This window comes from Rhinatrema bivittatum, chromosome 19 (assembly GCF_901001135.1).
Source record: "Rhinatrema bivittatum chromosome 19, aRhiBiv1.1, whole genome shotgun sequence".
Lineage (NCBI taxonomy): Eukaryota > Metazoa > Chordata > Amphibia > Gymnophiona > Rhinatrematidae > Rhinatrema > Rhinatrema bivittatum.
This window is the reverse complement of record NC_042633.1, coordinates 41229449-41246095: the sequence shown is the minus strand read 5'-3', so window position 1 is coordinate 41246095 and position 16647 is coordinate 41229449. Positions and strand designations below refer to the sequence as shown.

General features: G+C 57.5%; 1 protein-coding gene across 1 annotated transcript in view; it reads left to right on the top strand.

Moving 5' to 3' along the window:
* LOC115080951 (potassium channel subfamily T member 2-like) overlaps positions 1-16647 on the top strand; it is a 94981-nt gene that overhangs the window by 43927 nt on the left and 34407 nt on the right. The window contains exons 8-15 of the mRNA XM_029585426.1: positions 164-247; positions 1329-1423; positions 2140-2320; positions 9109-9273; positions 13594-13730; positions 14314-14377; positions 15903-16011; positions 16273-16381. Of these exons, the coding sequence (XP_029441286.1) occupies positions 164-247; positions 1329-1423; positions 2140-2320; positions 9109-9273; positions 13594-13730; positions 14314-14377; positions 15903-16011; positions 16273-16381 (944 nt within the window). The remainder of the gene's footprint in view (positions 1-163; positions 248-1328; positions 1424-2139; positions 2321-9108; positions 9274-13593; positions 13731-14313; positions 14378-15902; positions 16012-16272; positions 16382-16647) is intronic.

Genomic DNA, 16647 nt, shown 5'->3' with positions numbered 1-16647 from the left:
CAGTGTGACGCCTGCATGAGGCTCTGATGAAGGTCCGCTCTTCGTCTCTCCGTGCTGTACGCAGGCTGTCCGTGTGTTGGTGAGATGTTGGTGCAGCGCAGGATGAGGAGCGGTGAGCTGCTCTGCCTCTTCTGAATGCTCTGCTCTCTCTTTTCCTCGGCAGGTGTTCTGGCCTCCCCTGAGGAATCTCTTCATCCCCGTCTTCTTGAACTGCTGGTTGGCCAAGCATGCGCTGGAGAATATGATCGTGAGTTAGGGGCCGGGGAGGGGAGGGGGAGCCGTGTGTCTTCCCTGACTCCGCGCCAGCCGCTGCACAGCTGCAGGCACCTCTGGCTTTCGAGATGTTGCATCTGAGCTCCCGGCTTGCGCTTCCCTCGCTCGGCGTTGCCTGGGCTGGCCGCGCCGTGCGTCGGGGTGGGGGGGAGTCGTCGCTGCTCTCGGGGGGGGGGGGGGTGTGGCACCAGCACAGTCCGACAGGTCACCCCCCTTAGGAGCTCCCGATGGAAGCCTTTTCTGTTTTTTCTGGCACGCACTCATTTTGTTTTGTTTCTCTTGTTTTTTCGCGCTGACCCGTAATTCGCCCGGGCACCGCACGTTCCCACATAGGCGGCCGACAAATATTTTAAATTGGTAAAAAAAAGTGAAGGAGGGCGTTCAGTCTGCCCTCATTCCTCGCGTACCCCTGCCTTGCCAACCAGGTTCCCGCCTGCCCAGGTGTGCGCGAAGCAAGCGCACGTTCAGACGTTGCCCCGGGAGATTGCGGGTCGGCTGGGAGACCGGAGGTTTGGGTTCTAAACCCCACCAAGCTCTCTGGGGCAGGGACCTGGTCCCCGTGTGATGACCTTTCTCCTGTACCCTGTGCCTTTTCCTGCTCTGGGGGAGGGGGGGGCAGGGAGGGAGGGAGAGGATGACCTGGTTCCTGCCTCTTCCAGGGCCAGGTCTGGGGGCTGGAGGAAGAGGGAGCGTTGGGGTGGGAGCCTGGACGTGTGACCTTTACGGCCCCGACGACCCCCACCCTAAGCTCCCAGCTTGAGCTTCCCCTTGGCAGGCGGCATGAGGTGGGGAGGGGGGGGGGGAAGCAGAGTTAGGGTCTGGGGCCATGATGGACCCTGCTGGAATAAACCAGCCCCCTCCCCGAATAAAAGGAGAGAGAATTCGCTCACTGAGAGAGAAATCTGCCCAGGAATGAAGGATTTATCATCTACCAGTAGATTAAAAAGATTATCCCAGCATGAAGGACTCGCTTCCCAGTGGATTAGGTACCAAGATTTGTCATTTTATCCTGTTGACTTTATGAATTAAGCGCCTTGCTTTCCTCTCCCTCCCAGAACGACCTCCACCGAGCCATCCAGCGGACTCACTCGGCCATGTTCAACCAGGTCCTGATTCTCATCTGCACCCTGCTCTGCCTGATGTTCACCTGGTGAGTCGCCCGCCCGCAAGGGGCCACCTCCGCTTCCCCCCTTGGGGTGCTGCCAGTGTAAAGGCTGGGGGGGGGGGAGGATCATGGGGAGGGGGGGAGCGGTGGAGAGAGCTGGGAGGGGGGGGGGGAGGGATCATGGGGAGGGGGGGGAGCGGTGGAGAGAGCTGGAGGGGGGGAGCGGTGGAGAGAGCTGGGGGGGGAGCGGTGGAGAGAGCTGGAGGGGGGGGAGGATCATGGGGGGGGGGGGGGAGCGGTGGAGAGAGCTGGAGGGGGGGGGAGGATCATTGGGGAGGGGGGGAGCGGTGGAGAGAGCTGGAGGGGGGGGGGGAGGATCATGGGGAGGGGGGGGAGCGGTGGAGAGAGCTGGAGGGGGGGGGGGAGGATCATGGGGAGGGGGGGGGAGCGGTGGAGAGAGCTGGAGGGGGGGAGCGGTGGAGAGAGCTGGGGGTGAGCGGTGGAGAGAGCTGGAGGGGGGGGAGGATCATGGGGAGGGGGGGGAGCGGTGGAGAGAGCTGGAGGGGGGGGGAGGAATCATGGGGAGGGGGGGAGCGGTGGAGAGAGCGGGAGGGGGGGGGGAGGATCATGGGGAGGGGGGGAGCGGTGGAGAGAGCTGGAGGGGGGGGGAGGATCATGGGGAGGGGGGGGGAGCGGTGGAGAGAGCTGGGGGGGGGGAGCGGTGGAGAGAGATGCCCGCTGACCCTCTCCTTCCTTGGCAGCATCTGCGGCATCCAGCACCTGGAGAGGGCCGGCAACAATCTGACTCTCTTCGACTCCCTGTATTTCTGCATCGTCACCTTCTCCACTGTGGGCTTCGGAGACGTCACACCCAAGATCTGGCCGTCCCAGCTGCTGGTGGTCATCATGATATGTGTGGCATTAATCGTCCTGCCCATCCAGGTACAGCCAAAGATATCTCAGTCACTTTCTAATGTCTGCAGATCTCTGCACGCGCACTTCTAACCCACCCTGATCCCTCCAGTCCTAGAGGCGACGGGCTCTGTATCCCTGCTCCCATCCCCTGATCCCTCCAGTCCTAGAGGCGACGGGCTCTGTACCCCTGCTCCCATCCCCTGATCCCTCCAGTCCTAGAGGTGACAGGCTCTGTATCCCTGCTCCCATCCCCTGATCCCTCCAGTCCTAGAGGTGACAGGCTCTGTATCCCTGCTCCCGTCCCCTGATCCCTCCAGTCCTAGAGGTGACAGGCTCTGTATCCCTGCTCCCGTCCCCTGATCCCTCCAGTCCTAGAGGTGACAGGGCTCTGTATCCCTGCTCCCGTCCCCTGATCCCTCCAGTCCTAGAGGTGACGGGCTCTGTATCCCTGCTCCCGTCCCCTGATCCCTCCAGTCCTAGAGGTGACAGGCTCTGTATCCCTGCTCCCGTCCCCTGATCCCTCCAGTCCTAGAGGTGACGGGCTCTGTATCCCTGCTCCCGTCCCCTGATCCCTCCAGTCCTAGAGGTGACGGGCTCTGTATCCCTGCTCCCGTCCCCTGATCCCTCCAGTCCTAGAGGTGACGGGCTCTGTATCCCTGCTCCCGTCCCCTGATCCCTCCAGTCCTAGAGGTGACGGGCTCTGTATCCCTGCTCCCATCCCCTGATCCCTCCAGTCCTAGAGGTGACAGGGCTCTGTATCCCTGCTCCCATCCCCTGATCCCTCCAGTCCTAGAGGTGACAGGGCTCTGTATCCCTGCACCCATCCCCTGAGCCTCCACTCCTAGAGGTGACAGGCTCTGTATCCCTGCACCCATCCCCTGATCCCTCCAGTCCTAGAGGTGACGGGCTCTGTACCCCTGCTCCCATCCCCTGATCCCTCCAGTCCTAGAGGTGACGGGCTCTGTATCCCTGCACCCATCCCCTGAGCCTCCACTCCTAGAGGTGACAGGCTCTGTATCCCTGCACCCATCCCCTGATCCCTCCAGTCCTAGAGGTGACAGGCTCTGTATCCCTGCTCCCATCCCCTGATCCCTCCAGTCCTAGAGGCGACAGGCTCTGTATCCCTGCTCCCATCCCCTGATCCCTCCAGTCCTAGAGGTGACAGGCTCTGTATCCCTGCTCCCGTCCCCTGATCCCTCCAGTCCTAGAGGTGACAGGCTCCGTATCCCTGCTCCCGTCCCCTGATCCCTCCTGTCCTAGAGGCGACAGGCTCCGTATCCCTGCTCCCGTCCCGTGATCCCTCCAGTCCTAGAGGCGACAGGCTCTGTATCCCTGCTCCCGTCCCCTGATCCCTCCTGTCCTAGAGGTGACGGGCTCTGTATCCCTGCTCCCGTCCCGTGATCCCTCCAGTCCTAGAGGTGACGGGCTCTGTATCCCTGCTCCCGTCCCCTGATCCCTCCAGTCCTAGAGGTGACGGGCTCTGTATCCCTGCTCCCGTCCCCTGATCCCTCCAGTCCTAGAGGTGACGGGCTCTGTATCCCTGCTCCCGTCCCCTGATCCCTCCAGTCCTAGAGGTGACGGGCTCTGTATCCCTGCTCCCGTCCCCTGATCTCTCCAGTCCTAGAGGTGACGGGCTCTGTATCCCTGCTCCCGTCCCCTGATCCCTCCAGTCCTAGAGGTGACGGGCTCTGTATCCCTGCTCCCATCCCCTGATCCCTCCAGTCCTACAGGTGACGGGCTCTGTATCCCTGCTCCCGTCCCCTGATCCCTCCAGTCCTAGAGGTGACAGGCTCTGTATCCCTGCTCCCGTCCCCTGATCCCTCCAGTCCTAGAGGTGACAGGCTCTGTATCCCTGCTCCCGTCCCCTGATCCCTCCAGTCCTAGAGGTGACAGGCTCTGTATCCCTGCTACCATCCCCTGACCCCTCCAGTCTTAGAGATGACAGGCTCTGTATCCCTGCTCCCGTCCCCTGATCCCTCCAGTCCTAGAGGTGACAGGCTCTGTATCCCTGCTCCCGTCCCCTGATCCCTCCAGTCCTAGAGGTGACAGGCTCTGTATCCCTGCTCCCGTCCCCTGATCCCTCCAGTCCTAGAGGTGACAGGCTCTGTATCCCTGCTCCCGTCCCCTGATCCCTCCAGTCCTAGAGGTGACAGGCTCTGTATCCCTGCTCCCGTCCCCTGATCCCTCCAGTCCTAGAGGTGACAGGCTCTGTATCCCTGCTCCCATCCCCTGATCCCTCCAGTCCTAGAGGTGACAGGCTCTGTATCCCTGCTCCCATCCCCTGATCCCTCCAGTCCTAGAGGTGACAGGCTCTGTATCCCTGCTCCCATCCCCTGATCCCTCCAGTCCTAGAGGTGACGGGCTCTGTATCCCTGCTCCCATCCCCTGATCCCTCCAGTCCTAGAGGTGACAGGCTCTGTATCCCTGCTCCCATCCCCTGATCCCTCCAGTCCTAGAGGTGACAGGCTCTGTATCCCTGCTCCCATCCCCTGATCCCTCCAGTCCTAGAGGTGACAGGCTCTGTATCCCTGCTCCCGTCCCCTGATCCCTCCAGTCCTAGAGGTGACAGGCTCTGTATCCCTGCTCCCGTCCCCTGATCCCTCCAGTCCTAGAGGTGACAGGCTCTGTATCCCTGCTCCCGTCCCCTGATCCCTCCAGTCCTAGAGGTGACAGGCTCTGTATCCCTGCTCCCATCCCCTGATCCCTCCAGTCCTAGAGGTGACAGGCTCTGTATCCCTGCATCCCATCCCCTGATCCCTCCAGTCCTAGAGGTGACAGGCTCTGTATCCCTGCTCCCATCCCCTGATCCCTCCAGTCCTAGAGGTGACAGGCTCTGTATCCCTGCTCCCATCCCCTGATCCCTCCAGTCCTAGAGGTGACAGGCTCTGTATCCCTGCTCCCGTCCCCTGATCCCTCCAGTCCTAGAGGTGCCAGGCTCTGTACCCCTGCTCCCGTCCCCTGATCCCTCCAGTCCTAGAGGTGCCAGGCTCTATACCCCTGCTCCCGTCCCCTGATCCCTCCAGTCCTAGAGGTGCCAGGCTCTGTACCCCTGCTCCCGTCCCCTGATCCCTCCAGTCCTAGAGGTGCCAGGGCTCTGTATCCCTGCTCCCAGTCCCCTGATCCCTCCAGTCCTAGAGGTGACAGGCTCTGTATCCCTGCTCCCGTCCCCTGATCCCTCCAGTCCTAGAGGTGACAGGCTCTGTATCCCTGCTCCCATCCCCTGATCCCTCCAGTCCTAGAGGTGACAGGCTCTGTATCCCTGCTCCCATCCCCTGATCCCTCCAGTCCTAGAGGTGACAGGCTCTGTATCCCTGCTCCCATCCCCTGATCCCTCCAGTCCTAGAGGATGACAGGCTCTGTATCCCTGCTCCCAGTCCCCTGATCCCTCCAGTCCTAGAGGTGACAGGCTCTGTATCCCTGCTCCCGTCCCCTGATCCCTCCAGTCCTAGAGGTGACAGGCTCTGTATCCCTGCTCCCGTCCCCTGATCCCTCCAGTCCTAGAGGTGACAGGCTCTGTATCCCTGCTCCCATCCCCTGATCCCTCCAGTCCTAGAGGTGACAGGCTCTGTATCCCTGCTCCAGTCCCCTGATCCCTCCAGTCCTAGAGGCTGACAGGCTCTGTATCCCTGCTCCCATCCCCTGATCCCTCCAGTCCTAGAGGTGACAGGGCTCTGTATCCCTGCTCCCATCCCCTGATCCCTCCAGTCCTAGAGGTGACAGGCTCTGTATCCCTGCTCCCATCCCCTGATCCCTCCAGTCCTAGAGGTAGACAGTCTCTGTATCCCTGCTCCCAGTCCCCTGATCCCTCCAGTCCTAGAGGTGACAGGCTCTGTATCCCTGCTCCCAGTCCCCTGATCCCTCCAGTCCTAGAGGTGACAGGCTCTGTATCCCTGCTCCCGTCCCCTGATCCCTCCAGTCCTAGAGGTGACAGGTCTCTGTATCCCTGCTCCCATCCCCTGATCCCTCCAGTCCTAGAGGTGACAGGCTCTGTATCCCTGCTCCCATCCCCTGATCCCTCCAGTCCTAGAGGCTGACAGGTTCTGTATCCCTGCTCCCAGTCCCCTGATCCCTCCAGTCCTAGAGGTGACAGGCTCTGTATCCCTGCTCCCAATCCCCTGATCCCTCCAGTCCTAGAGGTGACAGGCTCTGTATCCCTGCTCCCATCCCCTGATCCCTCCAGTCCTAGAGGTGACAGGCTCTGTATCCCTGCTCCCATCTCCTGATCCCTCCAGTCCTAGAGGTGACAGGCTCTGTATCCCTGCTCCCATCCCCTGATCCCTCCAGTCCTAGAGGTGACAGGCTCTGTATCCCTGCTCCCATCCCCTGATCCCTCCAGTCCTAGAGGTGACAGGCTCTGTATCCCTGCTCCCGTCCCCTGATCCCTCCAGTCCTAGAGGTGACAGGTTCTGTATCCCTGCTCCCATCCCCTGATCCCTCCAGTCCTAGAGGTGACAGGCTCTGTATCCCTGCTCCCATCCCCTGATCCCTCCAGTCCTAGAGGTGACAGGCTCTGTATCCCTGCTCCCATCCCCTGATCCCTCCAGTCCTAGAGGTGACAGGCTCTGTACCCCTGCCCCCATTCCCCTGATCCCTCCAGTCCTAGAGGTGACAGGATCTGTACCCCTGCTCCCATCCCCTGATCCCTCCAGTCCTAGAGGTGACAGGATCTGTATCCCAGCTCACGTCCCCTGATCCCTCCAGTCCTAGAGATGACAGGCTCTGTATCCCTGCTCCCATCCCCTGATCCCTCCAGTCCTAGAGGCGACAGGCTCTGTATCCCTGCTCCCATCCCCTGATCCCTCCAGTCCTAGAGGTGACAGGATCTGTATCCCTGCTCCCATCCCCTGATCCCTCCAGTCCTAGAGGTGGCAGGCTCTGTATCCCTGCTCCCATCCCCTGATCCCTCCAGTCCTAGAGGTGACAGGCTCTGTATCCCTGCTCCCATCCCCTGATCCCTCCAGTCCTAGAGGTGACAGGCTCTGTATCCCTGCTCCCGTCCCCTGATCCCTCCAGTCCTAGAGGTGACAGGCTCTGTATCCCTGCTCCCGTCCCCTGATCCCTCCAGTCCTAGAGGTGACAGGCTCTGTATCCCTGCTCCCGTCCCCTGATCCCTCCAGTCCTAGAGGTGACAGGCTCTGTATCCCTGCTCCTGTCCCCTGATCCCTCCAGTCCTAGAGGTGACAGGCTCTGTATCCCTGCTCCCATCCCCTGATCTTTCCAGTCCTAGAGGTGACAGGCTCTGTATCCCTGCTCCCGTCCCCTGATCCCTCCAGTACTAGAGGTGACAGGCTCTGTATCCCTGCTCCCATCCCCTGATCCCTCCAGTCTTAGAGGTGACAGGCTCTGTGTCCCTGCTCCCGTCCCCTGATCCTTCCAGTCCTAGAGGTGACAGGCTCTGTATCCCTGCTCCCATCCCCTGATCCCTCCAGTCCTAGAGGTGACAGGCTCTGTATTCCTGCTCCCGTCCCCTGATCCGTCCAGTCCTAGAGGTGACAGGCTCTGTATCCCTGCTCCTATGCCCTGATCCCTCCAGTCCTAGAGGTGACAGGCTCTGTATCCCTGCTCCCGTCCCCTGATCCCTCCAGTCCTAGAGGTGACGGGCTCTGTATCCCTGCACCCATCCCCTGATCCCTCCAGTCCTAGAGGTGACAGGCTCTGTATCCCTGGTCCCGTCCCCTGATCCCTCCAGTCCTAGAGGTGACAGGCTCTGTATCCCTGCTCCCGTCCCCTGATCCCTCCAGTCCTAGAGGTGACAGGCTCTGTGTCCCTGCTCCCGTCCCCTGATCCCTCCAGTCCTAGAGGTGACGGGCTCTGTATCCCTGCTCCCATCCCCTGATCCCTCCAGTCCTTCTTGTAGTCTAATCTTGAATATTAGTCACTGATATTATAATATCAAGCATTTCCTGTTAATCTAGATGCATCTGTAAGGATTTTGTTAATCTCTGCACTTCCTTTCAAGTAGCTGCGGAATAAGAAGCCCTTTGGCCCGGCTTTATAGAATTCACCTGATGCGTTGTTTTTTCTTCAATATTTTGGGCTGTAATATTTTAGCTTCCAGGGGATCTCCAAGTCAGTGCGGTGCCTGTGAAAGGTTTTTTGGGGTATGGGGGGGTGGGCAGGGGAGGTAGATGTCCCTTTCATCCTGCCATCTTTCCCACCCCCTCCCGAATCCCAGGAGGCGTGTTTCCCTCACAGAACTGGAGATCCTGGAGAGAAGCCCGGCAGATGGGGAGCGGCTCCTCCGCCTCCCGGCGTTCGTCCCTCCTGGCTGGGCTGACACCCGCTGCTGCTGCTGACTTCATGATATGTCCAAGGCTGTTTCCTGGGCTGTGGGCCACGTGTATTAAGGACGTGCTCGCTGGACCTGGCATTGGACTCCATTCTTCCGGGGGGGGGGGCAGGGGGAGAGGGGGCGGGCGACTGCCTGCATATCTCGGACGCTCGCGTTGGGGAGGCAGGATCCGCCGGTCCTGCTCCGAAGGGACCTGCACATTCAGGACATGGGCGGGGCGGCCCCAGTGCAGATGCCTCCCTGTCCCTTGGAAATGATGAGCGGAGCCCGGGGGGGGGGGGGGGGGGAGGGCTGGAGAGCTCCCCTCCTGTCAGGCTCATGACCCTGGGGGAGCAGGAGGCCAAGCAGACAGGGACTAGAAAGGAGGGATGGCGTTACGGTGTCCCTGCCGGTGGCGGTGGCTTCTGCTCATCACTCTGAGGGCCACAGGATGGAACCAGCGAGCCCCCTGTTGTCTGGGCTCCTGTGTCCGGGGGCTCACCGGGGAGGGGGACTCACCCTTTTCCGGCCTCCTCTCTTTCAGTTCGAGCAGCTGGCCTTCCTGTGGATGGAGCGGCAGAAGTCCGGCGGGAACTACAGCCGCTACCGGGCGCAGACGGAGAAGCACGTGGTCCTGTGCGTTAGCTCGCTGAAGATTGACCTGCTCATGGACTTCCTGAACGAGTTCTACGCCCACCCCCGCTTGCAGGTGAGCACGGGGGGGGGGGGGGGGTGGAAACTGATTTACAGAGTAAGACTTGTTCCGCTTAAGGAACCGTTCCCTTAGTCCTGTGCCCTGAGAAGACCTGAGTGATATCCACAGGTGAGCAGCACTCGGCCTTACCTGGGCAGGTGAGGAGCTCCTGGTGACCCCCTGGACAGGTGAGGAGCTCCTGGTGACCCCCTGGGCAGGTGAGAAGCTCCTGGTGACCCCCTGGGCAGGTGAGAAGCTCCTGGTGACCCCCTGGGCAGGTGAGACGTTCCTGGTGACCCCCGGGGCAGATGAGACGTTCCTGGTGACCCCCTGGGTAGATGAGAAGCTCCTTTGCTGTACCTGGTCAGGTGAAGAGCTCCTGCTGACCCCCTGGACAGGTGAGAAGCTCCTGGTGACCCCCTGGGCAGGTGAGAAGCTCCTTTGCTGTACTTGGGCAGGTGAGAAGCTTCTTTGCTGTACCTGGGCAGGTGAGGAGCTCCTGGTGACCCCCTGGGCAGGTGAGAAGCTCCTGGTGACCCCCTGGACAGGTGAGAAGCTCCTGGTGACCCCCTGGACAGGTGAGAAGCTCCTGGTGACCCCCTGGGCAGGTGAGAAGCTCCTGGTGACCCCCTGGACAGGTGAGAAGCTCCTGGTGACCCCCTGGGCAGGTGAGAAGCTCCTTTGCTGTACCTGGGCACGTGAGGTGCTCCTAATGATTCCCTGCTCTGTTCTGGGGGATGGACAGGGAATGCCATCCTGGGAGGGGGGAGAGTGAGAGCCGGATCCTCCACCTGCCACCGGCTGGATTCTGGGAAGCGGTGCCCAGTGAAACAGAACTGCATCGCTGCCTCTCCTCTCCTGGCCCTGCATGTGCACGGGTGCCGAATTAAAACAGCTTCTGCCCGGGCTTTCTAATTATCCGGCTCCGTCTGGGGACGCTGCCGTCTGCTGCATACGGCTGTGGTTTGGAAGAGGGGTGGGGGAGCCGGGGAGGCCCCTGAAGGATGATCCCGAGTTCCCACGATGGGGAGACTGATCCGGGGGCGGCGGGGGGGGGGGGGGGGGGGGGGGGAATCCGCCTGGCCTGGCAGAGGGCATGGGGTCAGAGCGAGGAGCAGCACCGCCCTGCACCCCGCTGATGGCCAGGGGAGGCAGTAAGCAGAGCCCACCCCCCTGCCCCGCAGCCTGGTGCACTATTACCCCCGCCGAGCTGGCTCGGTCCCAGGGAGGGCGCCGTTCCTCCGCCTTCGTAGCTCCGGTGCGCGTTTTGAGTGGATCCTCCGGGAAGGAGAGAGGAGCGGCTTGCAATTCTGCGATCCCCCTCCCCCTCCCCCGTGGCTGTTTTTGTTTTTGTTTTAATAAACATCCTAATTGCTGCACGCGTGCGAGCGCCGGAGGCGGCTCCGGATGGTGAGCGGGCGGCAGACACCTGCTGTTTATCGGCAGAGACGCAGAAATCTCTCGCAGCGCAGGTGGTCAGGACGCAGGCAGCTGCCACAGCTCGGCTGCCAGAAGCACCCAGGAGCCCGATGACTGCGTCCCCTCCGGGTCTTCCTCCGGGCTCTCCTTCCCTGTCCGCTGATGCAGTTCACTTCCTTTTGCGTTTTGTTTTTCTTGCTGCTGTTTTGGGGAATAAAAGTGTGTGCGATTCATTATGGTCCCTGCCCCCCTGATTTTAAAAACTGTTCCTCCCTGAGACTACGCTTCAGCTCTCCATGCTGTATTCATGCTTTACGTGTATCAGGGTGAAGCCTGATTGGGTCTCTGATGAAGATCCGCTCTTCAGCTGTCTGTGCTGTATTCATGCTTTACGTGTATCAGGGTGAAGCCTGATTGGGTCTCTGATGAAGATCCGCTCTTCAGCTGTCTGTGCTGTATTCATGCTTTACGTGTATCAGTGAGATGCCTGCATGGGGCTCTGATGAAGATCCGCTCTTCAGCTGTCTGTGCTGTATTCATGCTTTACATGTATCAGTGTGACGCCTGCACGGGGCTCTGATGAAGATCTGCTCTTCAGCTGTCTGTGCTGTATTCATGCTTTACATGTATCAGTGTGACGCCTGCACGGGGCTCTGATGAAGATCTGCTCTTCAGCTGTCTGTGCTGTATTCATGCTTTACGTGTATCAGTGAGATGCCTGCATGGGGCTCTGATGAAGATCCGCTCTTCAGCCGTCTGTGCTGTATTCATGCTTTACGTGTATCAGTGAGATGCCTGCATGGGGCTCTGATGAAGATCCGCTCTTCAGCCGTCTGTGCTGTATTCATGCTTTGCGTGTATCAGTGTGACGCCTGCATGGGGCTCTGATGAAGATCTGCTCTTCAGCTGTCTGTGCTGTATTCATGCTTTACATGTATCAGTGTGACGCCTGCACGGGGCTCTGATGAAGATCTGCTCTTCAGCTGTCTGTGCTGTATTCATGCTTTACGTGTATCAGTGTGACGCCTGCACGGGGCTCTGATGAAGATCTGCTCTTCAGCTGTCTGTGCTGTATTCATGCTTTACGTGTATCAGTGTGACACCTGCATGGGGCTCTGATGAAGATCTGCTCTTCAGCTGTCTGTGCTGTATTCATGCTTTATGTGTATCAGTGTGACGCCTGCATGGGGCTCTGATGAAGATCTGCTCTTCAGCTGTCTGTGCTGTATTCATGCTTTACGTGTATCAGTGTGACGCCTGCATGAGGCTCTGATGAAGATCCGTTCTTCAGCTGTCTGTGCTGTATTCATGCTTTACGTGTATCAGTGTGACGCCTGCATGAGGCTCTGATGAAGATCCGTTCTTCAGCTGTCTGTGCTGTATTCATGCTTTATGTGTATCAGTGTGACGCCTGCATGAGGCTCTGATGAAGATCCGTTCTTCAGCTGTCTGTGCTGTATTCATGCTTTATGTGTATCAGTGTGACGCCTGCATGGGGCTCTGATGAAGATCTGTATTCATGCTTCATGTTTTCCTGAATAAATAAATGCGTATCAGTGTGACGCCTGCTGGAAAACGTTCTGAGGATACTGTGACTAGGATTAATGGGGATTTGGGTTTGCTTTCTAAGCGGTTTTGTAACGCTGGTTTACTTTTGAGTATGGGGAAAGCAGCGTGGTTGATAGGACGGGTGGAACTGAGGGCCAGCTGAAGAGGAAAGAGCCGGTCAGTGGGATTCTGAGTCCTGTATTTCTGAGGTAGCGCAGCAAATACTTTTCAAACTTCGTTTACTGAGGAGGCTTTGGGGATGCCGGTCTTTGGCAGTGTTTTTCGGTTCGTGGTTCAGGCTTTTATCTTGCCAGTTAAGTGCATTCGTGGGCTGCAGGTTATGCGCAGCGTGTGGCAGCGAGTCTGACTGATGGCTTTTCCTTGCAGAATTAGTGCAGCTCCAATGGCCTCCCACTTCAGGGAAGAGGAGTACAAACCTAATTAATGCGCGAAGCGACTTACAGCAGCTGCTAGAGGTTTATGGGCCCAGGAGATGTGTCCGCTCAGCATCAGAGAGTTCATTTAGTGTTTAGGGGGCACCGAGACGCCCAGCTGGGAAGGAAGAGCTTTTTTATTTCCCCTCATAGGCCCCTGAGTTGTGGAACCCGGCACCCAGGGAGTTGTGGATGGAGGCAAATCACCTCCTTTTTTGGAAGAAGGTGAAATCTTGGCTCTTCCCATGTTAGAACCTGTAAGCAAGCAGTATTTGTTAATCCTCTGGCCCAGTGCAGGTAATTTGAAGTAATTATTAATTTTTATTTGATTTGTATTTTTGCTTTTATTTGTTTGATTTATTATCGTGGTGTTTTATTGTTTGCTTTATTGAGGTGTATATTGATTTGTTTACATTTGTTGTACACCGCACTGACCAGGGATTCCCTGAGTGAGCGGTTAATAAGAATGAAGAAATAAACTGTGGCTCTAATGATCAACAGCCCCTTGCCCTGATTTCCTTAGATTTGCAATGCTGAGGACCGGGGAGGAGGAGGATAGTAAAATTTAAAAAAAGAGAAAAACCTCAGCAGCTCGCCTCACTTTTGTTCAGATATTTGTTTGCTACATAATTATAAGTTTTATTTTTTTGCTGAGTGCTACTGTTGCAAACTGAACTTGTGTAATTGGAGAAGATCTGACAGGTGTTTGAGTAAACAGGGAGGGGGGAAAAGCCAGCAGGGAGGAGAGGAAGAGGAGTCAAAGTCCTTTCCTCTCTCTGCTTTCTTCCTCTCCCCCCCCCCCCCCCCCCACCTCAGATTAATTTCTTCACAGCGTAGCTGGGAAAGACTTTAATAAAGGGCGCTGATGGTGTCAGTAAGGGGATACTTTAACCATCTTCTGCCCTTCTCCACCCCCTCAACTTTTACCATACAGGATTACTACGTCGTCATCCTCTGCCCAACCGAGATGGACCTGCAGGTGCGCAGGGTCGTACAGATCCCACTCTGGTCTCAGAGGGTCATCTACCTTCAAGGGTCAGCGCTGAAGGACCAGGACCTCATGAGAGCAAAGTGAGCTTTTACTGCTGTAGCACAAGGCTGTGCATCCATCACACAGGTAGCGGGCAGCGAGCCCCCTGGCGCCCCCCCCCCACATACCAGGAGGCTGTGCATCCATCACATAGGTAGCGGGCAGTGAGCCCACCCATACCAGGAGGCTGGGCACCCTTTCACAGGTAGGGGGCAGTGAGCCCCCTGGCACCCCCCCCCCCCACCCATATCAGGAGGCTGGGCATCCATCACACAGGTAGGGGGCAGTGAGCCCCCTGCATTTCTGTTATCCCAGAGCAGCCAGCTTTCCTGATTCGGTAACGTGGGGTCCAGATATTGCCCCGGACTCTTCTTCAGTCATTTTGTCCTTTGGCAGGTGCAGGGGGTTATGTATGGTGTGAGGATGGGGATTGCTGATATAGCACAGCCAGGACACCAGTGCCATGCACCCACTCAGCGTGATGCCCCTAGCCGGCCTGTCCCTTATGCATTTTCTCACCCCCCCCCCCTTTCTTTATCTGGTGTAATGTTTATTCTTTCCTTTCTTGACCCCCCCTCCTCCCTGTCTCCACGCCACGTTCTCTCCTGGCGGCTGTGGCTGAAGAATGGACGACGCGGAGGCCTGCTTCATCCTCAGTAACCGCTTTGAGGTGGACCGGATTGCTGCGGTACATGCGGGCTGGGGGTTGTATGGTCTCCCTTCCCTCCTGCACCCGTGCATGTCACGTCCAGATATTAGAGGAGAACTGTGTGACACTTGTGCAGATGTTAGAGGAGAACTGTGTGTCACCTGCCCAGATATTAGAGGAGAACTGTGTGTCACCTGTCCAGATATTAGAGGGGAACTGCGTGTCACTTGTCCAGATATTAGAGGAGAACTGTGTGTCACTTGTGCAGATATTAGAGGAGAACTGTGTGTCACGTCCAGATATTAGAGGAGAACTGTGTGACACTTGTGCAGATATTAGAGGAGAACTGTGTGTCACGTCCAGATATTAGAGGAGAACTGTGTGTCACTTGTGCAGATATCAGAGGGAACGTGTAGGTCACTTGTGCAGATATTAGAGGAGAACTGTGTGTCACTTGTGCAGATATTAGAGGAGAACTGTATGTCACTTGTCCAGATATTAGAGGGAATGTGTGTGTCACTTGTGCAGATATTAGAGGGGAACTGTGTGTCACTTGTGCAGATATTAGAGGAGAACTGTGTGTCACTTGTGCAGATATTAGAGGGGAACTGTGTGTCACTTGTACAGATTAGAGGGGAACTGTGTGTCACTTGTGCAGATATTAGAGGAGAACTGTGTGTCACTTGTACAGATTAGAGGAGAACTGTGTGTCACTTGTGCAGATATTAGAGGAGAACTGTGTGTCACTTGTACAGATTAGAGGGGAACTGTGTGTCACTTGTGCAGATATTAGAGGGGAACTGTGTGTCACTTGTACAGATTAGAGGGGAACTGTGTGTCACTTGTGCAGATATTAGAGGAGAACTGTGTGTCACTTGTACAGATATTAGAGGAGAACTGTGTGTCACTTGTGCAGATATTAGAGGGGAACTGTGTGTCACTTGTACAGATTAGAGGGGAACTGTGTGTCACTTGTGCAGATAGAGGAGAACTGTGTGTCACTTGTACAGATTAGAGGGGAACTGTGTGTCACTTGTGCAGATATTAGAGGAGAACTGTGTGTCACTTGTACAGATATTAGAGGAGAACTGTGTGTCACTTGTGCAGATATTAGAGGGGAACTGTGTGTCACTTGTACAGATTAGAGGGGAACTGTGTGTCACTTGTGCAGATATTAGAGGAGAACTGTGTGTCACTTGTACAGATTAGAGGGGAACTGTGTGTCACTTGTGCAGATATTAGAGGGGAACTGTGTGTCACTTGTGCAGATATTAGAGGAGAACTGTGTGTCACTTGTGCAGATATTAGAGGGGAACTGTGTGTCACTTGTGCAGATATTAGAGGGAACGTGTGGGTCACTTGTGCAGATATTAGAGGAGAACTGTGTTTCACTTGTGCAGATATTAGAGGGAACGTGTGGGTCACTTGTGCAGATATTAGAGGAGAACTGTGTGTCACTTGTGCAGATATTAGAGGGGAACTGTGTGTCGCTTGTTTAGCTGTGGGGCAGGAAATGGGTGTCCCTGGTTTTGCCATTAAGCTCCTGAATTTGTTCGCTCTGCAGGATCACCAAACTATTCTGAGGGCCTGGGCAGTGAAGGACTTTGCCCCCAGCTGCCCCCTCTACGTTCAGATTCTGAAGCCAGAGAACAAATTCCACATCAAGTTTGCAGGTAAAGCTGGTCCCCAGGTCTTCCAGCCTCCCGCAGCCCTCACCCTCGCTGGTCCTGATTCGGCCTCCCAAACTCCCAGCCCAGCAAGGATCCCCAGAACGCACGGCTGGTTCCCGACCCAGCGAGATTACTCGGGACCCAGCAGGGTTCCTGCAGACCAGTCTGGGCGCAGATCAGATACCCCTCCCTCACCCCCACCCCCCGACCATCCTCGCTCGGCCACTCACGGTCTCCGTCTCTGTCCCTTCTTTCCCCGTACAGATCACGTGGTGTGCGAGGAGGAGTTTAAATACGCCATGCTGGCCCTGAACTGCGTCTGCCCCGCCACGTCGACCCTGATCACGCTGCTGATCCACACCTCCCGGGGGCAGTAAGTAAGCCCGCGGCGAAGCCCGGCGGGGGCGCAGTCTGTCTCGTCGTCCCCCCCCCCCCCCGGGGTGAGCGGGGGAAGGGGGGGCGTGGCAGGGATGGAAGTACAATGGCTGGGACACCTCCCCTCTCCATTTCCCCAGGGGGGGGCTGGAGTCACTTCTGGCAATAGGGAACGAGGGTTCATCAAACCGGGGGGGATGATAGATGCACCCGTCCCTAGAACCCCAGGACGCCTGGGTACTGTGGTGCACAGGGCGAGGGCTC